Source organism: Panthera leo, chromosome A1 (assembly GCF_018350215.1).
Source record: "Panthera leo isolate Ple1 chromosome A1, P.leo_Ple1_pat1.1, whole genome shotgun sequence".
NCBI lineage: Eukaryota > Metazoa > Chordata > Mammalia > Carnivora > Felidae > Panthera > Panthera leo.
In genome coordinates, this window is record NC_056679.1 from 91602278 (window position 1) to 91628172 (window position 25895).

At 45.3% G+C, this 25895-nt stretch overlaps 1 protein-coding gene across 4 annotated transcripts; it reads left to right on the plus strand.

Annotated features, from left to right (window-relative positions):
* Window positions 1–2143: 2143 nt before the first annotated feature.
* ZNF354A (zinc finger protein 354A) lies at window positions 2144–24980 on the plus strand. Of its 4 annotated transcripts, none has more exons than XM_042932984.1 (5): window positions 2144–2334; window positions 3341–3426; window positions 7533–7659; window positions 8871–8966; window positions 22865–24980. In XM_042932984.1, the coding sequence occupies exons 2-5, from the start codon at window positions 3394–3396 to the stop codon at window positions 24415–24417; spliced, it is 1809 nt and encodes a 602-aa protein (XP_042788918.1). In that variant the 5' UTR covers window positions 2144–2334; window positions 3341–3393; the 3' UTR covers window positions 24418–24980. The 4 variants fall into 4 exon arrangements, with proteins under 4 accessions (XP_042788918.1, XP_042788950.1, XP_042788929.1 ...); XM_042933016.1 differs by lacking the exon at window positions 2144–2334 and adding an exon at window positions 3641–3694 and having other exon boundaries at window positions 2368–3426; XM_042932995.1 differs by lacking the exon at window positions 2144–2334 and adding an exon at window positions 2368–3122.
* Window positions 24981–25895: the final 915 nt, after the last annotated feature.

The window sequence follows — 25895 nt, forward strand, 5'->3', positions numbered from 1 at the left end:
AGGCAAAAGAAAAAAACTCAATTTCCTTACAACTTATAGCCCACTGACAGGTCCTTGGGACAGGCAGAATGACTTTCCCCTAGGAGCTCAGCTGCCTGGATGTTGCCACTTTGCCAAGGGCAAAGGGCAATCTTAGCCAGAACCCCCAGGATCGTGTAAGTCTACTTTAACATAAAAATTCCTTTGGAAACATCACATCTATCCCCACCCCCAAATATACTTTAGCAATCATCCTCCAAACATATGGCCCACTGATATGCATCTGAAGGGTCTCATGACTGGGGTTTTATTAGACAGTAACAAATTACCTTTTCCTAACAAGTACCTGGAAACCTTGCTTCCAAAATTCCTTACAGACTTACTCTATCCCTGACCCCCTCCCAACTTGAAAGTATATAATCAGTCACCTGTCACAACCCCAGTGCAGCTTTCTGCCCATAGGTTCTATTCCATGCTTTAATAAAACTACATTTTGGGGGCAAATGGGTGGCTCAGTCGGTTGAGCCTCTGACTTCAGCTCAGGTCATGATCTCATGGTTCCTGGGCTTGAGACCCACATTGGGCTCTGAACTCTCCACACAGAGAAGAGCTCTCTGTGTGGAGAGCTCAGAGCTTGGAGCCTCTGTCAGATTGGGTGTCTCCCTCTCCCTCTCTCTTTGCCCCTCCCTAATTTGCATTGTCTCTGTCTCTCTGAAAATAAACTTAAAAAAACTTATTTTTATTTTTTAAGTTTATTTATTTTGCGAGACAGAGAGAGAACAGAAGTGGGGGAGGAGCAGGGGGGGGAGGAAGACAGAATCTGAAGCAGGCTCCTGGCTCTGAGACATCAGCACAGAGCCCGGTGCAGGGCTTGAACTCACAAACCGTAAGATCATGACCTGAGCCAAAGTCAGATGCTTAACTAACTGAGCCACCCAGACAATGCAATAAACATCTTTAAAAAATTTTTTTAAATAAAACAAAAAAATACCTTTTTGCACCTAAGACATCTCAAGAATTCTTTCTTGGCCATTGGCTCCAAACCCCAACATTTCCACATTGACGTACTCCTGTGGGCAGAGTCTTGGGCCTTTTTTAAACATACAACATTTGCACTAGCATGTTGACAAGCTATTGACAAGGTAGGTATTCTAATTGAACAAAAGTGCCTAACAAAATATGTGTTAAGTTCCCTAATGTATCAAGCACTCTGCCCCTGCCCCCTAGCACACTGAATAAAAAGCTTCCTGCACTAACCCCAAAGGGAGACAGTGCTTTGAGATTTATCCTCCTGTCTGCTTACTTGCTGGAAGTGGTGAAAACTTGCTCCAACCAAGAGACTTGGGCTGGCCTATTGACTCACGCACTGCAATGGGGCAAAACTTTTGTGACAGGTAATGATACCACAGTAATGGATTGTGACAATCAATAATGTGAAACCATCAATTTTCCCAATTTATAGATTCAATCAATCCATTGTCTCAGAATTTTTATTTACAAATTGGCATATTATTCATGTGAGTTGATTATAGCCAAAACACTTGAACAAAATTCATAGGATACTAATTCTATCTTATCAACATTTCATTTCCTGCTATATTAACACAGGGGGGTACCCGTGACCCTATTCTTTCCTATAACTGACTCCATACATACCTGAACCTGCTCTTTCACTTTTTCCCATAACACTTACCTTCTAAAATGCTATACAATTGTATTCATGGTTTACTGTCTGCACCCTCCTGCCCCCCACCCGACCAAAAAACAAAAATGTTACTGAGAGCAATTAACTTTGTTTCGTTCACTGACATATTTCCAACCACTTACAGTGGCATTTGGCACATACCAGGAACACAATAACTTTGGTTGAATTAATGAAGGGAAAAAAGGTTTGTTCTTGTGGTTGTCTACTTGCCTTACTATCATAAGGCACCACTCTCAGCGAACTTCAGTTTCCTTCCCCAGGAACCCAGAGCCACGGCCTCGCAGCCCAAGGAGTGTCAACCCAAGCCCGGAAGTGAGAGCTGGGCACGTGACAAGCTCGCCTGGGCCCCGCCTCACCGACCAACACGGAGAACTACACTTCCCAGAATGCATGAGTCCTCGCGTGGACTACATTCCCCAGAAGCTTTGCGGCCATTACTAACCCGCCTCCTTCCCCACCTCTCCGGACCTGCGCGGGACTCTGGGTATTTGCTGCCAGAGCTAACAGCTACGGGGCTTGAAGTCGGTCCAGTATCGCCCGGGGACAAGTCCCCTACCCGGGCTGCTTTCCGCTGGGGCGGCGTCGGAGCCTCCGCCGGCGGCGTACGGCCGGGGAGGCGCGGTTCCTGGAACCTCCGAGGCCAGGGCGAGGTGAGCGGCCGAGGGTCGGCCGAATGCGGGAGGGAGGGAGGGAGGGAGGACCCGGGCCTCGGGAGGATGCGGCGCCAGGGCGCGGGGCACAGGCCCGGGAGGCGCGAGCGGGGCCTTTGTGGTTGCAGGCGGGGCAGGGGCCGGGCACCCCCTATGTGCCCGCCCGCCCGGCACCGGCCGTCCCGCGGTCGTGCCCGTGACCGCGGCAGGTCGGGCACTTGTCCCCACTGGCCCAGGCCCCCCTCCCGCTCCTTCCCAACCGGTTCCCGGCACGCTACCTGCCCGGCTACCGGCTGACGGCTGTCAGCGAACGTGAGGAATTGTGTTTCCGCCCCTCACCGGCGGCACTGCCCTCTGGACGGCGGGCGCAGAGATGCGTTTTCCGCCAGAAGTGAGTTGTCCGCTTCCCCCCACGGCAGATCCTCGACTGGAACCGAGGTTTTCGGTTTCTGTGCCTGTTCTCAAGATAGCAGCCATAGGAAAACTGATGTCATCCCTTTCCGAAGCAGCTTTCTCCAAAAATCTGGAGATTCCTTGACAGGAGGGGAGTTGGGTGGGGAAAGCTTGAGGTGGAGAAAAGTTGTCCCATGCAGGCAGCGAGGTTGGGGCAGGTGTTCTGGAGGCGCGTGGTATAGATCCCGGTGCACCCTCCCTGACTGTGTGAAATGGGGCAAGGTGCTCCCGCTCTACCCTCAATTTCCTGATCTGTAGAATGGGGGTGCTGACAATGGCATCTGTGCTGCTGGACTAAACCGGTGTTGGCAGTCCCTGGCATGCGGTGAGATTCAGTGAGTCGCTGCGGCTGCTGATAGTCCTACACCCTTTTTCTCTGAGCCAGAGCGACCCGGCACTTCTCTGGTCCTGTCTGCTCACAGCTCCTTATTTCCCTCTCTGAGGGCACATGGGGTCATTCTCAGGTGGTGTGAGGATTTCAGATTTGGTGATTCTGAGGGGGTTTGAAAGCAGAAGGGGCTTCTCCCTCCTGGCTCCCTTTTTCTTCTTTCAGATCTGCCTTCTGGAGACTCCACCCATCCTAAGGGAAGAGCCCAGAAAGAAGATATGGCTATTGGACAGAGGGAAGCAAGGTCTCAAGTGAGTTCATTGCTACCTAAGATTTAGAAACAGGTTTTTTTTTTTTTTTTTTTAATCCTCAAACTGAAATTCTCTACTCAGTACAATCTTCTGCAGGACCTGGAACTCAAGCCCTTTTTCCTGGCCCACCTTGTTAGATGGTGGATTATGTAGGGAATGCTAACCTCCTCCCTGCCAATGCATGTCTAATGTTTCTCTTTTCTTTTCCTAACAGACACTACTTTTTATTCATTAATCTCAATTGAGTGTATGATTACTAACTTGACAGGTAAGATGCCACGTGGGGGCAGAACAAACAAACGTGCACATTTGGCAGTTCCTTTCTGGCCCTGCTTCCTTGGCTTACTCTGGTCTCCCTCCCTACCCTTCGCTTTTTCTTTCCATTCCTGAGTTTCCCATTATACCTTCCCTAGGTTTCTCCAACCCATCATTTATAGTGTTTTTTCTCCCTCTTAACCTTGTGGATCATGTGCCTTGCTTCCGCATTCTCTTGAAAACTGTTCTTGACCTGCCATTTTCATCTTCATGTTGTGGAACGGGGGAGGGACCCCATCCCGGGAGGCCCATGCATGAACAAGGAATAGCCATGTTGGAGGGGACACAGTTGGAGAGGTCTCTTGACTGCGAGGGCAGAAAGAAGACTCCTCAGGAAGCAGCAGGGAGGATTTTGTGGGGTATCAGTAGTGGAGAGGCAGGGTATCCAGTGTCTGACAAGTAGGGCTTTTAAGCCAGACTGCTGGGTTTGAACCCATCTCCTTGGTTGTTGTCTCTGGGCCTTGGACAAATAGCTCCATCTCTCTGTGCCTGTTTCCACACCTGGAAAGTGGGGATCACAAGCATGCCTACCTCATAGGGCAGGTGAGAGGATCACGTGAACTCAAGTGCATGGAAAGTGTTTAGATCGGGCCGGGCCCTCGCAGATGGTCACTGTGTGGCGGCTGTAGGAGGTGATGATGTTACTGCAGTAGTAACATCAGTGCTGACAGACGGGAACTGCCATCCAGTGTTTCCAGGACCCGGGAGATACAGGTCCTTCCATGACTCACCTTCACCTGACAGTAGCAGTTAATGTCCCATGGGGGGACTTCCTGAGGGCTTTGCCTTTGTTCTCACTCTCCTGCCTGCGCAGCAATTATCATCTCCATTTTACATATGGGGAAATGGAGGCTCAAGGAAGCCCGGTGACCTGAATTCAAACCCAAGTGTGTCTGGCCTCTGGGTTCATGCTCATTACTGTCCAGCCATTCCCCTGGTGCCTCTCTCAGAACTCAGGGCAGACCCAGCCCCCGTGTCACCACCCTTCACTGTGACATTGTGTTTCAGACCCATGAAACTCGCTAGTGTCTGATCTTTGGGCCGAGGCCTGCCATTGCACGTTCCGGCTGCTTTTCTCTAAGGCTTTCCTCTTCCATTCCATTGGAGCCATGTTGCTCTCTTGGCCAGAATCTTCTCCATCTCTGTGTGTGAGTGAATCCTCGTGGCATTCTCCCTAACCTCACCTGCCACCCTTTTGTCACCTGCACGGGCTTGTGTGTAAAAGTCAGTGACAGGGTGTTTAAGAGCAGGGAGAGAATATACCGAGTGCTGGGTTAAAGGCAGACTTGAATTATTGTCCTGCCTCTGCTACTAAGAAAGTACGTGACCTGGGTCTTGACTGCCCTGGACCTTCTGGTTCTCGTCTCTAAAATGAGGATTGAACTGGGAAACGGCATACAGGCCTGTCCAGCTACACAATTTCATTGAGCAAATCATTGCACACGGTTTTCTTCTGGTCTATCAGTTGGATCGTAAATTCTTATGAGGGCTAAGATTATATATCTATATTAACTATTTCTAAGTTACCTTATTATACATGTATTGCATGCTCATGTTTAAAATTTCAGAGAATAGGCGTGCCTGGGTGGCTCAGTTGGTTAAGACTCCAACTTCGGCTCAGGTCATGATCTTGCAGTTTGTGAGTTCAAGCCCCACGTTGGGCTCTGTGCTGACAGCTCAGAGGCTGGAGCCTGCTTTGGATTTTGTGTCTCCCTCTCTGTCTCTGCCCCTCCCCTGCTTGTACGCTCACTTGCACTCTCTTTCTCTCTCTCAAAAATAAATAAACTTTAAAAAATAATTAAATTTCAGAAAATAAAAAATATATACATAAAGAAGAAAGTGAAATCACTCTTAACCCAGCATTAAGAGATAGTTGCTGTCACCCCTTTGGTATATGTCCATCAGAATCCTTTTCTATTCACTTTTTGTGTGAATACCTACGTACATAGGTATGCATCTGTTTTACCATTTTAGCTTTTTTATTGTGATAAAATATACATGACATTATCGCCTTAGCTTTTTTTGCATGTATAATTCAGTGGCATTAAGTACATTCACATTGTTGTGCGACTATCACCACCATCCATCTCCGTTGTATAGATTATCCCATTTATTTCTTAACCCCTTGAGGTAGACATTGAGAGGCAGTTTTGCAGAATGGTTAAGAATGGAGCCTTGGACGTCCTCCAAATTGCAGTTTTACCTCTACCCGTGACCAGCTGTGATATTGTGATTCATAGTATGAAATATATATTTGGTCTTCATTCCTGTTCCTGGCACATAGGAGATTATAAGGGTTTGGAAGCTAAATGATGAATAATAGTTGGTTTTTATTCTTGAAATAACTTCAGAGCAATAAAGATGAAATTGCTGTGTTTTGTTACTCATAACAAGTCATTTCAACCAAGCCAAAGTTGATATGAATGAGGTGACTTTTGAAAAGCCCCTAAGGATCCAGTCCAATCAGGGGAACCAACCTTGATTAGAGGGTTTGATCTTTCAGGCTCTCTACCCCAGCCTGGGGCCATTCATGCCTATGTAATGGCCAGTGATTTGATCCATTGTGCCTATGTAATGAAGCGGCCATAAGAACCCAGGACATGGTTTGAAGAGCTTCTGGATTGGTGAAGAGTTGTCGGTGGGGAGAGTGGTGCATCCAGGGAGGGCGTGGAAGCTCTACACCCTTCCCGCATACCTTTCACCTCTTTCCCGGGTCTGTTCTCAATAATATCCTTTTGGAATAAACCAATAATCTATTAAGTAAATGTTTTCCTGCATTGTGGCACTTTCCCTGCATTTACCACTTGAGCGAGTTAATTAAACCTGAGGAGGGGGGTGGTGGAAACCTGTGCAATTTATAGCCATTTGGTAAGAAGCACAGGTTACCATCTGGACTTGGGATTGGCATCTGAAGTTGAGGCAGTTTTGTGGGACTGAGCCTTAACCTGTGGAATCGGGCTCTCTCTCCAGGTAGATGGCATGAGAATGGAATTAAATCATAAGACACCTAGCTGGTGTCACACAATTGCTTGGCGTGTGGAAAACACACATGTCTGGTGTCAAAAGTAAAGCAGTATTGTAGTATTGAGAGTCGATACACAGGGGGAGTGAGTCTTCCTCTATACCAGCTGTTTGGTTTGGACAAATTTCTTTTTTTTCTTGTGTAAGATGGGGGCAATATAGTACCTATTTTATAGGGTTGTTGTAAAGATAAGTATTTACACTAAAAGTTAATACAAATCTCTTAAGAAGAGCTTGGTCCAAAGAAAGCTTTCAATAAATAATATTGTCCATTATTATTTGTCCATTATTATTGTCCTCTGGCTTCAAGATGGCGTCTCAAGTTAGTTAACCTAACTTAAGCCTGCAGTGATTTTATCAGTAACATCATGATAAACACCTTGGAGGTGCATTTTTGCACACTGTTCATTGTGATGCAAATATAGTAATTGGTAAGTTAAAAGATCCACACATTTTAAGTCTTTAAATATCTATTATCAAATTGTCATCAGAAATGTTATTCTAAGTAACATTCCCACTAATGTCCTTAATTCCTCCCCACATCTCCTTACAGTGTTTAACACAGGGACTGGTTAACAATTCATGCTTTCATGAACACTTCAGTATATATTGGTCACTGGCCGATTGTTCATTAAACAAATGACCTGAAACCTTCAGAAACCAGAATAACATCAGGAGCATTCATGGGAGCCCATCTACCCCCCACTGCCACCTTCTTCACTCTGCACGATGGGAGGTCCTAGGTGAGCTGGGATGGCTTGTCATTACAGGTGTCACTGACGTTTGAGGATGTGGCTGTGCTCTTTACGCGGGATGAGTGGAGAAAGCTGGGTCCTTTTCAGAGAAACTTGTACCAGGACGTGATGCTGGAGAACTATAGTAACCTGGTCTCATTGGGTAAGGAAATTTTCTCTTGTAGATAAAAAAAAATTCAGAAATTAGGATAAGTCAGCACCTGCTTCCTTGGATAAAAGGCATGGGTCATCAGAAACTTCAGTTGAGGGGCACCTGGGTGGCTCAGTCGGTTGAACGTCCCAACTCTTGATTTCGATTCAGGTCATGATCATGATTTCATCATCAGGTCATGGCATCGAGCCCACACTCAGCATGGAGCCTGCTTGGGATTCTCTGTCCCTCTCTCTGCCCCCTACCCCATTCATGCTCTCAAAAAACAAAACAAAACAAAACAAAAAAAAAAAAAAAAAAAACCTTTAGTTGAGTTTTACCCTTAGGTTTGTGTCAGATCACCATAAATAAATGTTAAACACATTTTCCCCTCTTATAGGCATGGAATTACCCCACACATGGAAATGAAGGAGGTGGTATTGATAATCCTCCCCTTCCCGGTCTATAATTGCACACTAGAAGTTTCCTCACAGTTTGGGAGTCATTTCACTGATTGTTCTGGGGTTTGTTTGCACCCCTCTCAACAGAGGGCTTTGTTCATTGGACCTACCATTTACCTTTCTTGCTTGGCTTTCCTAGGGGTCAGCAAGCTTTTTCTGCAGAGGGCCAGCTAGAAGATATTTTAGGCTTTGTGAACTACATTTGGTTTCTGTAACATATACCACCATGCTCAGAGGGCCATACATAAATAAACAGTGGTCTAGACTTGGCCTATGACCCATAGTTTGCTGACGGCTACCATCGTAGAAAGGGAGTCAGTGTTTCCTCATCTAGAGCAAGCTACTTTGTTCATAATCCTTTCCATAGGTACCTGTTTATAAGTATTTTTTTAATATGAAATTTATCGTCAAATTGGTTTCCATACAATACCCAGTGCTCATCCCAACAGGTGCCCTCCTCACGTTTATAAGTATTAACTTAGTCTGTACATCTAACATATTCCCTTTTCTATGGAAAGCTAATGTTATTAAAGCTGCAGATTTATCATGTTTCCCTAACATACAACTATTGCACAGCCATGTCCTACAGGTCCCTTGCCTTTCCCCGCACTATGCCCTCAACATCGTGGGGGCACAGCTGGAGCACCCCCAGAAGCTCTTTGTAACATGCCCTGAGTTTTCTGCTCAGGTCTATGATGCCTCTTTGAGTCAAAACAAAACCAAGTCTTTTTTGTCTCTCTCTTTTTGTTTGTGTATGAGCAGGACTCCTGTTTTCCAAACCAAAAGTGATCTCCCTGTTGCAGCAAGGAGAAGATCCCTGGAAGGTAGAGAAAGAAAGTCCTGGAGGCCCCTCTCTAGGTGAGTGGCTGGGACGGAGGAGCCCGGGAACCTCTTTGGGCAGCAGTCTGTTTACTAAGTGACGGTGGGGCTTGGAGATGTTGGTTGGGGAAGTTTCTCTGTCCTCAAGAAGTGGCGGGAGGGGACACTAAGGCCCCAGACAGGAGCCTCCTCTTATTCTGCGGGAATCACTTCCCAAGTGAATCTCTCGGGATCTCCTCTTATTCTTTCCTGTTCTCAGAGGAGGGCGGCACATCAGGTATTCAGTCAGCAAACAGTGTATTTGAAGAGTGGCAAAGAATTCATTCTGATGGAGGCTCAGGGGATGCATGTGAGACCAGGAGCTGAGAAAGGAAAGGGTGTCAGAAAGCTAGCAGGGGCCATGTTACAATGTGCTTCAACAAGATTCTTGGAGATGGACTGTCCCATGGAAAGAAAGGATTTTAAGCAGGAGAATGATATGGTCTTGGTGTTTTAGAAAAATTGGCCTAAATCTGAAACATGTAGAGGTCTTCCAATAAAGGCATGGCTTAAGAAGCTGTGGCAAGTCCCTTGCCCTGGCATGGAGTGCCATGTCAGACAAGAGCACGCTGGTATGGCCAGAGCTCCAGGGCAGGTCACAAAGCATGATGGTGATGTGCCCCCATTTGTGTTTAAGGAAAATTACGAGGCTGTTTGTATGTATAATATGCGTGGAAGTGCAGAGAGAAAGGTTAGGGGACACACCTTAGCTGGTAACAGTAGTCCTACTTGGAACGGAATCGAGAATGGGGGCAGGGGTAGGGATCAAGAATGGGCAGGATGAAAGAGGGCTTTATTTATGTGGAACCTGAATATTTCACAGAGAATATATTCATGGAGTCCTTATGCAATTTTGTTACTGAACCAAAGTGGGCCGACTACTTGGTGAGGTGTAGACAGACTACACCAGGTGGTAATATCTCACAGGGTCAGCTTTATTTGTAGAAGCAAGGAGATTGTGGAAAATAATTTACAAAGCCACATCTCCAGGAACAAGGGAAATAAGGCTGCTTTTATTAGGGCTTGGGATGGATATAGAGAAAGGGATTCTAGCGCCATAGAGAGATCAAGGTCATTTCTGGCACTGTGGATTGATCTGCTCAGGTGATCTGCTCAGGCAGCCTCCTCAGATGTTTCTTTTTCTGTTCCAGCAGTTAGTTTGTCTCTAAAAGGTAAGCAGGCAGGCAGGCAGAATCTTTTAGTTTAGTTCCTAAGTTCAGGGGGCCAATGTGGTAATAATTGGAGTTTATTTTTTTAAATTTTTTTTCAATGTTTATTTTTGAGAGACAGATAGAGACAGAGCATGAGTAGGGAAGGGCAGAGAGAAGACACAGAATTCAAAGCAGGCTCCAGGCTCTGAGCTGTCAGCACAGAGCCTGACGTGGGGCTTGAACCCACAAACCGTGAGATCATGACCTGGGCCAAAGTCGGACGCCCAACTGACTGAGCCACCCAGAGACTGAGCCACCGGGTGGTGGGGTAGGAAGGTGGGATCTGAGGATGCAGAGAAATAGTCCAGGCACAGAAAAGGGCATGTGTGTTTGTGCAGACAAAGAAAGCCAGCAGGTGCTGATGGGAGCCAGGAGAGAGCAGCAGGGACCAGGTCCCACTGAGCCAGGGAAGCCCAGACACAGGATTTGGACTGTGTCCGAGAGCCATGCACAGTGCATGAGGAGTCGGAAGTACCTGGCCACGGACCCGGGTTTACCCTCTGCAGAGATCAGCCTGCAGCAGACAGGGAGCCTGTTGGCATGGAAGTGGGGACTGGTCCCGGCTGTCCTCAGGTCCACACGAGTCAGTGACGGCCCCCCACGCTGTGGGCCCCACAGAGGACCCGTGGGATGGGCAGATGCATTCCCTAGCCCCCAGGCCCCGGTAGCTTTATTCCTACAGTAAGTTGAGGTTTTTGATATGGGAACTACCTTTGTTTTTTGGTTTTTTAGCATTTATTTATTTGAGGGAGACAGAGAGTGTGTGAGGGAGGGGCAGAGAGAGAGAGAGAGATTGAGAGAGAGACAGAACCCGAAGCAGGCTCCAGGCTCCAAGCTGTCAGCACAGAGCCCCACTCAGGGCTCGAACCCACCAACCGTGAGATCATGACCTGAGCCCAAGTCAGATATTTAACCAGATGTTTAACCAATTGAGCCACCCAGGAGCCCCCGGATTTCTTTTTTTTTTTTTTTTTTTTTTTTTTTTTTTTTTTAACACTGACTTATGGAATCAGAGTTCTGTGGAAGCTGGTAGAGGCCACCACGAAGTGATCAGAGAATGCAGGCCATCAGGGAACCAGGTGGGGTTGAGGAGGGTCCTCAGTCCCGCTGTTGGGTGTGAGCCGGGTCTGGCATGGAAGGTCAGAGGAAGAGCAGGGCTCCCTTTGCCCTGACCTCAGGAGCCTCTGATCCATTAATGAATCTGAGTGAAGTGAGTATTCGTTCAGTTAAGGGGAATAGATTGTGTGACTAGAGTCCAAAGCTGTCCTGAGAGGCTCTGGGGCCACCGGGTGGTGGGGAGGAGTCCGGTCAGCCTCCTCCTCCATTCTGGGGAGACGTCCCTGGGTGGGACGTGGGTAGACCGTGGGTGGACGTCGGACGGACATAAGGACATCACAGCTGACCAGTATGTGGGTGTCTCTGGATGGAATGAACTCCCTCTCTTCCCTCAGAGGTGGAAGTCACATGGGCCACCCTGGGAGTCCGGGCATGTGGCTGTGTCTGTCCTGTACCCCTGGGGGGTTGGGGGGCTCCATCTGCCTGGACTGAGGGGACCTCAGAGCAGCTTCCCCTCCCAAGGGCAGCTCACTCCCCTGCGAGCACGGGTGAGGGAGCCGGTGTTCATGGGAGTGCCTCGGCTTGTTCACTCTAGACCCAAACTAAAACCTTCCCCTTGGGCAGCCAGTGATGGAAAAGCCCGTGCTCCCGGGGTAGGACTCCTAGAACCTCTAACTGCCTCCAAATATCCTCTTTTAAAAAAAATTACTTTTATTTCAATACTATTCACAAATAGGAAAAACAAAACAAAAAAACAAAAACGAACTGTCATCCCAGGTATGTAGGCTTTAACTTGAGAGATGGAAGGAGATGGCACGCAGGGTGTGTGTCTCTTCTGAGTCTATGAGCCTAAACTGTAATCACTGAGGTTGTGCTCTTCTGGAAGAGTTGTAATAAGGTGATACACATCATGAGTTTGCTTTACACCCAAAAGTCAAACTATTCTTGAAATCTAAAATTCAAAAAATGCAGGGAGGGGTACCTGGGTGGTTCAGTTGGTTGAGTGACTGGCTCCTGATTTCAGCTCAGGTCCTGATCTCGTGGTTGTGAGATCGAGCCCTGCGTGGGGCTCCTTGCTGAGTAGGGAGCCTGCTTGGGATTGTCTCTCTCTCTCTGCCCCTCCCCTGCTCACTCTTTCTCAAAATAAATATTTTTAAAAATGCAAGAATGATCTATGTAAACAATTACCTCCAATGAAAATATGTTCTTCTTTCTCCGTCATTTTCTCTTCCTTTGTTATCTGAACGCAAGAAGCCTTGTAGGGTGGACTGAACCTGGGCCACGTGGTCAGCCAGGGGGCCACCTGGGAGTTGCCTTCCACCCACCAAGCTGTGCTAGGACTGCCCCTGCACAGGGGGCAGGGGTCTTCTAATTTGCACGAAAGTGCTGCCCTTAGCAGCCTAGTGACCCAGCAGGTAGTGGTTTAAAGAGTGAATCTCTTAAGAGGTAAAAGCAGAGCCCAGGTGCTCTGGAGCCATGTCCAGTATGTTCAGGTCAGTCTTGTCCTTGTCCCTTTCACTCCCCAACAAGACCCCTGCATGGCCCTGCACCTCCCTACTGCCACCAGCATCTGTTCTTGTAGCTGCCAGAATGCTCTATTAAAAGGTAAATTATGGGGCAGCTGGCTGGCTCAGTCAGTTGAGTGTCCAACTTTGTCTTAGGTCATGATCTCACAGCTTGTGGGTTCGAGCCCTGTGTCCAGCTCTGTACTGACAGCTCTGAGCCTGGAGCCTGCTTTAGATCCTGTGTCCCTCTCTCGCTCTGCCCCTCCCCTGCTCATGCTCTGCCTCTCTCTCTCTCAAGAATAAATAAATGTTAAAAAAAAAAATGTAAAAATGTCAGGTCATCTCACTCTCATGCACAAACTGCTCATGGCTTCCATCACATGGAGCACAATCCAGAGTCCCCAGAGTGGCATCTGGAGCCTACATGGTCTAGCCCTGGCTGTCTCTTCACCTTCCCCTCCTTCTGCTCTGCCCTTCATCTGAGGACTGTAATCACTGTGGCCACCTTGCAGGGTCAGGCAGGCCAGGCAGACTCCCACCCCGGGGACTCTGCACTTGTTTTTCCCTCCCCATTCTTCTTCCTGATGTCCACAAGCCCACTGACACTTCCTTGAGGTGGTACTTTCTTGAATAGATCCAGCTCAATTCTTGTTGCCCTCCCTCCACATCCTGTATCCCCTCACCATGCTCTGTTTTCCTCAGGGTGCTTCTCATGGCATGATAGTACATAATTCATTCATTATCCCTTCTCTGGACTATCAACTCCCTCAGGTGGGATTGTCTGATTTGCTGCCATTTCCCCAGTACTGAAAACAGTGTCGGTCAGAGTAGGCTTCCAGTTAATGAATACGTGAATGACTCAGCTAGGCTGGTGATTATGGAGACACAAAGAAGTGAGCGAATCTCAGAGACACTTGGGAGATAAGAGAAGCAGGGCTTGGAGATGGATTCGATATGAAGACAAAGGAAGTGGGTTATCAGGGGAGCTTGGTTTGTGGCTCTTTCTGGGATGGGTAATGATTTCATTCACTGAGATAGTGACCCTACAAGGAGATCAGATTTGGGGGGTGGTAGAAATAAGGTTTTGGATGAATTAAGTTGCTTTTGATTGACCCAGTTATCCCAGGGGAGAGGTCAAATAACATGTTAGATTTGGAGTACTACCCCTCAAAATATAGACTGGGTGTGAAATGTAAATTTGGGAAATCCTGGTCGTTACTGGGTAATTGAAACAGTGGGTGAGTTTGAATTAGTCTATGGACTGGGTGCAGAGTACAGTAAGAGCAAGAAAGGGCCCAGAACTCAATCTCGAGGAACTCTGGCATTTCATGGCCAGGTGGAGAGAAATGGGCCCACAGGGAAGACAAATGTAGGTATCCTGCAGAAGGAAAAATTAGGAGACCTGGTGTCCTTGAGGTCAAGACTTATAGCAGGTTGGTAACAGTAGAGGTGGGGAGAAGTAGAGGAGTGTGAGACCCATTTAGATGGTAGAATGAACAAGTCTTGGAAATTGATTAGCTGCGGGAGAGGGGTTAAGGATGCCTCTTAACAGTTTTGATTACAGAGACAAGGGTTTATACAGCTTGGAGGGAATGATCACGAATTCAGTTGTAGGCATGCTGAATTTGAGGAGTCTTTGAACCCTCTAAGTTACTATGTTCAGTGGGCTCCTGTATAATTGGGTGTGGAGAGCAGAAGTCTTGCTTAGCGTATATATTTGGAATGGAAGCTGGCCTGTGGAAAGGGTGCAGAGCAGGGAGAATTGAGGTCCAAGGACTAAGCCCTGAGGAACTCCCAATGATTGAACATCACTAGGACAACGAGTACACAAAGGAGACTGAGGCTGGAATGTGTAGCTTAGGAAGAGAGCGTCTCCAGGAAAACAAGGGGTCACTGTCATACACTGCTGAGAAGTAAGTTAGGTGGGAACTGCAGAGAACATTTTGTCTCAGCCACGAGGAGGTCATGGCTGCCTTAGCGCGGGTGGCGGTGAGGACAGAAGCCAGAACAGAGCCTCTGAGGGGTGATGGGCAGGAGGAAGTGAACAGGTGCAAGATACTGTAGAAGATCAGATTTGAAGAAGAGATAGCAACAGCATTGAAAGAGCCCTCCTGTGCATATAAACAGACATTTCTCCGTATACTTCCGTTTTCCTTTGTCCACTCTGGTTAGAGCACACAGCACACGTTATTTTGCCCTTTTCACCTGATGTGTATTGAAACCCTCCATGGCAGCACATAGAGGGCTTCCTCGTTCCAGGGAGTAGCTCTGGATGATGTTGGCCCAGCAGGTCTAGTTTGGACTGCGATTTGATAGGTGGTATGATTGCTGATTCGCATGATGGGTATCACTTTAAAGCTGTAAAGCTGTACCTTTACCACCTACCCGTGTAAAGTCCATGATGTATTACAGTGAGACCCCAAATGTCCTTCACAGCAATCTGGTTGAATAAACTGTGGCACATTCACACAGACTTCTGTGAGGAAGACTTCTGTAAATTCCACTTTGGGGTGATCTCCACAATTTATTAAGAAGTGGGAGAAAGTGTAGGAAGTGTAGAAAATAGTACTTTTAGCTAAAGAAGAAGGAGACACCAAAACAGAAGTGTCTATTTGATTAGGTTTTTTTTTAAGGAGGGAAAAGCGGGGCACCTGGGCGGCTCAGTCAGCTGAGCGTCCAACTTCGGCTTAGGTCATGATCTCTCGGTTTGTGGGTTTGAGCCCCGTGTCAGGCTCTGTGCTGGCAGCTCAGAGCCTGGAGCCTGCTTCGGATTTTGGGTCTCCCTCTCTGTCCCTTCTCCATTCGCGCTCTGTCTCTCTCTCTCAAAAATAAACATTAAAAATAAATAAAAAATAAAAGGAGGGAAATGCCCCTTCCCCACCCTCCCCCCACCAAAAATAAAAAAAGTAAAAGCAGATCAATAAAAGCGATTATCTATAAGGTGAAGGCAAAAAAGAAGAAAGGATGAAGAGAACTTAGAATTTAAAAAAATGGGTTTTTTTAATTTTTTTTGAGAGACAGAGATAGAGTGCAAGCTGGAGAGGGGCAGAGAGAGAGGGAGACACAGAATCCCAAGCAGGCTCCAGGCTCTGAGCTGTCAGCATAGAGCCCAACGCGGGGCTCAAACTCATGAACTGTGAGATCATGACCTGAGCTGAAGTCGGACACTTAACCAATTTAGCCAACCAGGCGCCCCTATCACAGCAGTTTGAATAAACATCCTTAGTGATTTCTAGGTGTGATATTTTAAATTATAACAATATATATTTGGTCTTCCTCCCTGTTTCTGGCACAGAGCTCCCAAAACTCTTGGAATTTCCTATTGATGAGAGCAATAACGATCACTTGTTATGTTGGTGAGGTGACTTTGGGACCCCACCTAAGAATGGGCTCTGGTTGCCAGGAGAGCCAGCTGTGATTAGAGGGTTGGCATTTTCAGTCTTGTCTCCCTGACCTCCGGGGAGGGGAGAGGACTGGAGGTCAAATCAATTGCAACGGCCAATGATTCAATGATTTAATCAATTGTGGCTTTGTAACAAAGTCTCCATAAAAACCCAAAAGGACAGAGTTCAGAGAGCTTCCTTGTTGGTGAACATTTGGAGATTTAGGAACAGTGGTGCACTCAGGGCATGGAAGCTTCTCTTTCCCCTGAATACTGCCTTATGCATCTCTCATCTGGCTTTTCCTGAGTGACGTCCTTTTGTAATAAACGAGTGATCTAGTAAGTGAAATATTTGAGTTCTGGGAGCCATGCTAGGCTATTAAAACTAAGGAGGGGGTTGTGGGAACCTCCCAATTTATAGCCCATTGATCAGAAGCACAGATGAAAATTTGGACTTGCAACTGGTATGTGAAGGGGTCAGGGGACAGTCTTGTAGGACTGAGCCCTCAACCTGTAGGGTCTGATGCTGTCTCCAGGTAGCTCGTTGAATTGAGTTGAATTCCTAGGTTGTTGCTTGTTGGTAGTGTGGGAACTGCCCCTCTCCCCCCACGGGAATTAGTGCACAGCTTTTAGTTAGCTTATAGGCAATAATAACTTCAAACAATAGGTAGGGCAGATCTGAGGACCCAGAGGTGGTCCTGTGGGACCAAGAGGGTTGTTGGCTTCACACAAGATAGAAATCAAACTCAAGCAAAGAGGAAGTGAGAGCAAAAGTTATTGAAGATACAGAGAGCGCACAGATACAGAGTGTCTGGGAGACTCAGGGAAGAAGAGTGTCTCATCTTTGCTTGGGGTGCAAGGCTTCTACTAAGGACAGTGGTCTGGCGTGTGCGTGCTTTTAGGCAGCCAGGAACTGGTCGAAACAAGGACAAGTGCTCAAGTGCCTTCTGTGAGTCACTTATTCCCTGGAGCCAGGAGTCTTGGGTCAAGGTGTCTCAAGTCAGTGGTCTTTAAAGTACCTGAGGACTCTGCCCCATCTCTCCTGAGATGTTACTTGTTGTGCTGGAAGACTCCAAAGATAGCATTAACTCCTTGACCTTTACAAGGAGGACATACATTAAGGCACACGTAAGCCGGGCGTGCAGGTCATGGCAAGAATAGAGGCAGGAAAAAAAAGGCAGTCCTTAATGGGGTCCCTTCAGTTTCCCAATCTCAGTAAGCTTAAGTGGTTATGTTTACAAGTAGAGTTCTTACCTTTGAGAAGCATGTTCTGACATAGGATGGGTGAAATGATAGAGTATCTGGGACTTACCTGGTCCCCCTGCAACACACTGGAAGAGATGTAGGGGTGTGCGGTACTGTGTTCAGCCTGCTCTAAGAATCCCACACTGCTTCACCAGAGATTTAGTGTCTCACAGTTCTTGAGGCTAGAAATCCAAAGTCGAGGTATTGACGTGGCCGCGCTCCCCCTGAGACTCTGGTACATTCCTTCCTTGCTTCTGGGGGTGGCCCAAAATCCTTGTTCCTTGGTTTACAGCTGTGCCACTCTGGTTTCTGCTTCTCTTGTCACTTGGTGTTCTTCCTTTGTGCCTTCACACGGTCTTTTCTCTGCGCATGCCTGTGTCCACACTTTCCTTTTATAAGGACACCAGTCATACCGGATGAGGACTCAGTGGTCGCATCTTAACTTGATTAACTCTTCAAAGACAGTTTCCAAATAAGGTCACACTCTGAGTTACTGAAAGTTAGGACTTCAGCCTATCCTTTTGGGGGACACAGTTCAACTCCTAACAAGGCAGTAGATGAAACAACATTGGTGATGGTTGAAGCCGGCTTGGAAATTCACTGTACAGTTCGCTCTACTTTTTGTATATGTTGAACATTCTCCATAATAAAAAGCTTTAAAAAGTTAGAATTAGCAACAAAATTTTGAGAACAGCATTTCTTTTTCACCAACACAGACATGGTGGAGGTGTGCAGATGTGTATACTACCCCGTCATGGTGTTCTGTATAATTCCTGGCATGTAGTTCCCTCAGTCCTTGGATTTTAGTAGAAAGTCTCTGAGACTGCAGTGCGTATGATGTTTTTATAGGAATAACTTTGAATCTGGGGGAGCCTGGGTGGTTCAGTCGGTTAGGCATCCAACTTTGTCTCAGGTCATGAACTCACTGCTTGTGGGTTCCAGCCCCATGTCAAACTCTGCTGACAGCTCGCAGCTCAGAGTCTGGAGCTTGCTTTGGATTCTGTGTCTCCCTCTCTCTCTCTGTCCCTCCCCCTCTGAGCTCACTCTCATATAAACATTTAAAAAAGTAAAAAGAAAAAGAAATAACTTTGAATCTGTCCACCTACAGGATAAGGTGGGAACAAAGTCTGGAAAGCTGGTTTGAGTTCAAAGATTTTGATGGTGCTTTAGGCCTTCCACTATCCAGCCTATATCTAAGCCTTTAAAATCCCATCTTATATGTTTCTGCCAAAAAACTAACCACCACCTGTACCCCTTCCCTACTGGCACCCTCCACTAAGGGTAGTTTGGGTGGTGCTCTAAGCTCACATTCATGTCCATTTCTACCTTGTAATTTTGTCGTAGAAATTATCACATGATGTGATATCCTATTTCTTCTTTGTCTCTAATACCAAACTGGGAACTCCTGAACTGTTTCTTTTCATTACTGGATCTGGGATGTCTTATGGATCACCAGTGCCTAGGATAGAGGTATATTATAGGTGCTTTTTAACTTTTTGATAAACGAGGCGCCTGGGTGGCTCAGTCAGTTGAGCATCCGACTCTTGATTTTGGCTCAGGTTATGATCCCAGGGTTGTGCAGTCGAGCCCCGTGTCTGGCTCCATGGTGAGCGTGGTGCCTGCTTGGGATTCTCTCTCTCTCTCTCTCTCTCTCTCTCTCTCTCTCTCACTCACCCTCTCTCCCCTTCCTTCTCTCCTCCTCCCTCCCTCCCTCTGCCCCTCTCCCCACTCACATGCCCTCTCTCTCTAAAAAATAAGTCAATAAATCCATCCATCCCATGTCCAATTTCTTGTTCGGCTTTAAACAAGACGTTTCAAGAGCATTTCTCTACTTGATGTTTCTATTTTATCACCTCCCTTTGTTTCCTGTGTACACCCCAGTGGGGCTTTCTTCCTCGCTATCCACGAAAAGCATGGTCACTAAATCCCATACTATTTCCATCTTGGCACAAGCAGGGTTAAGTTTATAGTCCCCACGTTATTTGCCAGAGTTGCTCACATACTCCTTCCCTGAAGTACTCTCTTCCTCTGGCATCTGATTTTCCTCCTTTTCTTGACTTCTAATGTTGCCATGCCTAAGTGACTTTTCAGTTCTTCAGCTTTAAGTAAAATTTATCTATGGAGGACTCCCAAATACCTGACTAGCTCTGACCTTTTCTTCAGGCTCCAAAATACATAACAACTGAATGCCTCAGCATCTTCCTTCAGGGCCTGTGAAAGCATCTCAGCCACAACACACACATCTGAAATAGAAGGCCCCCTCAGACCTGCCCCTCTCCTGGTCTTCTGGTAGCTTGTGCAGCATTCATCGTTTTCAAGCCAGAAACCTAGGCGTAATCTCTTAGCTGCTTCATTCCTGTTCAGCACCCCACACATCATCCATCAGCAAGCCTGGTCCTGCTACCAGTTCCTGAAATGATAATCCTGCTGCATTATCTGTGCCTCCTCTATCCCCTTGCTCAGCTGCCTAACTACAGCAGCCTCCCAAGTGATTTCTCTCCTCCCTGCCTCCACTTAGGCCCCACCAAGTATTAGATACTCGACCTCACATGTGAATTGTTGAAGATAAATTTGGAGGATCTTAAGGAAGTTGGCAGCATGCTAAAATGTGGATTTTAAAAAGATTACTCTGGCTATGGCATGGAGATTAAATTACTAGATACCAAGACTTGAGGCCAGAAGACTAGGAGACCATGGCACAAACAGTGAGACATGAGAAACAAAATACCATTTAGGCATCTGACCCAGTGCTCAGGGCTCCAGTCGTAAGTTAGCAAGACTGAGTTGGAGAAGGGATGAGGAAGGTGTTGGCAAAAAGTAAAAATGCTCCTCTTTCCCTTACAATAAATAATAAAGACACGAGTGCAGGTAAAATTCATCAAGAAGGTTGTGCAGAGTGGGGGGGGGGGGGGGGCGGATTCCAAACCCTAGGGGATACCAAATATTAAAAAGGGAACAGAAAAAGTTATTCATGAAGGAGACTGAGAAGTAAAACTAGTAGAAAAGAGGGGCACCTGGGTGGCTCAGTCGGTTAAGCATCCGACTTCAACTCAGGTCACTATTTCACGGTTCATGGGTTCGAGCCCCACATCAGGCTCTGAGCTGACAGCTCGGAGCCTGGAGCCTGCTTCGGATTCTATGTCTCCTCCTCTCTTTGCCCCTCCCCTGCTCATGCCATGTCTCTCCCTGTCTCTCAATAATAAATAAATGTTAAAAAAAAATTTTTTTTTAACTAGTAGAAAAGAAAAAGCAGAATATACTATGTTCACCAAGCAGAGAGAATTTGTACACAGGTGAGAAAGGGAATGTCAGATAGGAATCTCAGACACAGTGAGATGCAAAGGATTTTTTTTTTTTTTAATTGTCAAGTTGGCTAACATACAGTGTATACAGTGTAGTCTTGGCTTCGGGAGTATTCCCATGATTCATCACTTACAACACCCAGTGCTCATCCCAACAAGTGCCCTCCTCAATGCCCATCACCCATTTTCCCTCCCCCATCAACCCTCAGTTTGTTTTCTGTATTTAAGAGTTTCTTATGGTTTGCCTCCCTGTTTGTAACTTATTTTTTCCTTCCCTTCCCCCATGGTCTTCTGTTAAGTTTCTCATTCCACATACAAGTGAAAACATAGGATATCTGTCTCTCTCTATCTGACTTACTTAGCGTTAATACCCTCCAGTTCCAGCCACATTGTTGCAAATGGCAAGGTTTCATTCTTTTCCATTGCCGAGTAATAAAAAGATTTCATTCTTTTTCATTGTATATATAAACCACATCTTCTTTATCTATTCATCTGTTGATGGACATTTGAGCTCTTTCCATAATTTGGCTATTGTTGATAGTGCTGCTATAAACATTGGGGTGCATGTGCCCTTACGAATCAGCACTCCTGTATCCTTTGGATAAATTCCTAGTAGTGCCATTGCTGGGTTGTAGGGTAGTTCTATTTTTAATGTTTTGAGGAACCTCCACACAGTTTTCCAGAGTAGATGCACCAGTTTGCATTCCCACCAAGAGTACAAGGGAATTCCCCATAGGAGCCTTTTAAATAGTTACCTCTAGCCCAGGAGAAGATGCCAAACTAAATGCACAGCCATTCCCCTGGCAAAATTTAATATTCTCAACTGCATCCTCTCCCAATTTTAAGATTTGTTGAGTTCAATTCTGTTTTGTTTTGTTTTTTTCCACCACTTTAGCACGTTAGGTCTCTTTTACCTTTTTATATTTATACCTGCCTTGTTTATCTTTGACTCTTTTCTACACTGTCTGCGTAGCCTCTTTTGCTTGATGCATGAGCAAGGCTGCCTTCCCAGCTTCACACACCTTTTTGGCATCATGCCTATCTCTGGCACCTCTGGATTAACTATAACATGTTCCTATTTGGACTGGCCATGAGTGTAATCACCCATTGATGAACTCCCATCACCCATGTAATGTCCTGTCCGGGAAGGTAACTTCAAGTGCTTGAATCGTGTGTGTGTGTGTGTGTGTGTGTGTGTGTGTGTGTGTGTGTCAGACAGAGAGAGAGAGAGAGAGAGAGAGAGAGAGAGAGAGAGATAAGGAATTGAGAATATTTGACATTGTTCAGATCAGGAATATGTAAGTAATTAAGGAAAATTAGCAACATTTCATATATAATTCAGATGCCATCAGGAGTTTCTATAATTGGGCATGTTAATCTGCTTGTTGCAGAGAACACTTATGGTAGAAAAGAAAGTCTTATATTTAGCTGTAGGTAGATATATAATTATATCTAATATAAAGGTATGTAACAATAAGGGCTCCTGGGTGGCTCAGTTGGTTAAGTGTCTGACTTCAGCTCAGGTCATGAGTTCACGGTTCATGGGTTCAAGCCCCATGTCGGGCTCTGTGCTGACAGCTCAGAGTCTAGAGCCTGATTTGGATTCTGTGTCTCCTTCTCTCTCTGCCCCTCCCCTGCTCACGCTCTGTCTCTCTCAAAATTAAACATTAAAAAAATAAAGAGGTATAGAATACATATTTTTAAATCCTGTGGTAAATGCTATAATAAGGGGAATGGAGTGTGGAAACTCAGTCAAGAAAGGACTCCGTTAACTTCTGAACTGAATCTGAAGTATACAAAGGAATTTGGCATGAGGGAAAGTAGAAAGGACTACAGATACAGATTACGCACAATGAAGAGAAAGGTTATGAAAATAATTTTGGAGTCTTTCATGGCTTTGGACTCTGATCCCAGACTGCCTTTCTGAACTCATGCTCCCCTGGTCACTCCTACACTCACCTTCTTTAAATAGGTTTGTTTTATTCTTTTCTCCACACTAGTACTTCAGTTCCCATTGATTCTTTTTCTGTATTGCTTAAATCTTAACGTTTTCCTCTTCTTATGTTTTCCTCTTATGTTTGGCCAGATACCAAGACCTTATTTAAATACCATCAATACTTATTTATTATCTACAGTTGGTCTCAGTAACCAAATACTGTATCACAAAAAACATCTTTAGTTTTTTCTTCCCCTCCAGGGTGGAAGGGCAGTCACAAAACCACGAAGTCAACTCAAACACAAGATTCTTCCTTCCAAGAGCTGATAATGAGAAGATCCAAAAGGAATGGACCCTGGGACTTTAAATCAGAAAAACCCTGCATTTATGAATACAGAGTAGAGAAAAGGCAAGAGAAAAAAGAAAGTGTCCAGACAATTTTAGTCACCCACAAAAAAATCCTTGCTGTAGAAAAAAGCCATAAAAATGCTGAATTTGGCCAAAACTTCAGTCCAAAGTCAGTCCTTGTTAAGCAACAGATGGTCCCCAGAGAAGAAACACCACCAAAATGTGAAATACAAGGAAACCGCTTCAAACAGAATCCGTATTTACTTAATCAGCCAAAAATCAACACAGCAGAGAAACGCTATAAATGTAGTATATGTGAAAAAACCTTCATTAACACTTCATCCCTTCGCAAGCATGAGAAAAACCACAGTGGAGAGAAATTATTTAAATGTAAAGAATGTTCAAAAGCCTTTAACCAAAGTTCAGCTCTCATTCAACATCAAATAACTCATACTGGAGAGAAGCCCTATGTGTGTAAAGAATGTGGGAAAGCCTTCACTCTTAGTACATCCCTTTATAAACACCTAAGAACCCATACTGTGGAGAAATCCTATAGATGTAAAGAGTGTGGTAAATCCTTCAGCAAGAGATCTGGCCTTTTTATACATCAAAAAATCCACGCTCGAGAAAATCCCCATAAATATAATCCAGGTAGGAAGGCATCTGGCCTTCCTGGATGTCAGAGAATTCACCTCAGAAAGAAGTCCTATTTATGCAATGAATGTGGCAACACCTTCAAGTCTAGTTCATCCCTTCGTTATCATCAGAGGATTCACACAGGAGAGAAACCTTTTAAGTGTAGTGAATGTGGGAGAGCCTTCAGTCAGAGCGCATCTCTTATTCAGCATGAAAGAATTCACACTGGAGAAAAGCCCTATCGATGCAACGAATGTGGAAAAGGTTTTACTTCGATTTCCCGACTGAACAGACACCGAATTATTCATACTGGTGAGAAGTTTTATAACTGTAATGAATGTGGTAAAGCCTTAAGTTCCCACTCAACGCTGATCATCCATGAAAGAATTCACACTGGAGAGAAACCATGTAAATGTAAAGTGTGTGGGAAAGCCTTCAGGCAGAGTTCAGCCCTCATTCAACATCAGAGAATGCACACTGGAGAAAGACCCTATAAATGCAACGAGTGTGGGAAAACATTCAGGTGTAACTCATCCCTTAGTAACCACCAGAGAATTCACACAGGAGAGAAACCGTATCGATGTGAGGAATGTGGTATATCTTTTGGCCAAAGTTCAGCTCTTATTCAGCATCGCAGGATTCATACGGGAGAGAAGCCCTTTAAATGTAACACATGTGGGAAAACTTTCAGACAGAGCTCATCACGGATTGCCCATCAGAGAATTCATACTGGAGAGAAACCCTATGAATGTAACACATGTGGGAAACTCTTCAACCACAGGTCATCCCTTACTAATCATTACAAAATCCACATTGAAGAGAACCCCTAGAAAGTAGATTTGCATGTGCGAAAGCCTTAAACCAAAGCTCAGCAGAATACATGCGTAAAATACAAATGTAATAGATAGGAAAAATCTTCCTGTAACCTAGGCCTCATCAGATTCCGGATTCCAAGGATAAGCCTTGACTATGTAATAGATAATGAGGAAAGTAGAAAGTGTTCGTGCCTATCAGGCACTTTTAAAATAACCTAAAATGAAGAATTCACAACCGGAGACGCTTCCGGCATTTGTAAAATAATTGTTTTCTTTCTACAGCAGTGTATGCTAGAGGTCATATGTGATTGTCATAAACATCTGGGTGAGGGGAGGTGTGCCCTGGATTTTTCATTAAAAAGACATAAATCAGTAATACTTTTTTACAACTAACACTTAATAGCATATAAAAGATGCGATCAAATTATACCCTTCTAGAGGAAAGGACCAAATAAAAGATAAAAAAAGAAGAAAAAACTATAAACTACCTCTTAAGTTTCTGGGGTTTGTCCTTTTCCTGACCTGATGTCAAATTTTGTGCATGGATTTCATTTACAAATAGAAATAAAAGTCTGTTCTCTTCATCCTTGGTCCTTCTAGTAATTGCTGTGAATTTGCAATTTCCTAACCAATCACTCATTCTGTTCTCAGAATTTATTATTTATTGTGAAGTCATTTATCATGAAAGTATACCTGCTATACACGGAGCTGTCATCCTAGGTACATTAAGCAATTATTTCAAATTTAAAACTATTAAATATACATGAATTCATGAATGTATATTTCATGGAAATATACATTTCATGGAAATATACATTCCATGGATATGAGCTATCCAAAGAAAGATAGCTATCCAAAGATAGGGAAAGAGCTATCCAAAGAAGTTTCATGAATCTAATACCTGTGCCAAAAGATTGAAAGATATGTCAATGATTTCATGACATAAGTAGGTTTTCCACTTAGTATGCTCACGTGTCACACAATTTCAGGAAAACAAAAGGCAATTATAAACAACTCTGTTTTTGTTTTTGTTTTTGCCCTAGTTCTGGGGCAGCTACTATGCTGCACACTGGTAGTCTTTAAAAAAAATTTTTTAATGTTTATTTTTTGAGAGAGAAAGAGAATGCGAGCAGAAGAGGGGCAGAGAGAGAGAGGATCCAAAGCAGGCCCTGTGCTGAGAGTGGAGAGCCCAATGCAGCCCTCAAACTCACAAACCATGAGATCATGACCGGAGCCAAAGTTGGACACTAAACCAACTGAGCCACCAGGCGCCCCTACAGACTGGTAGTCTTAAGAAGAAAGACACAGCTCTTAGAGATGCCATGAATTTGGGGGAAGGGGATGGAATGGAGTTGAGAGACTAGCAAACGAGGAAGCAAATTATGTCACAGTATGTAAATATAGCTTTAACAAGCAAATTGATAGATTATGACTGTATTGCAATGCAGATATGTTAGGGGTTTGCACAGGTTGAAGAAAGAGAAGATGGAACC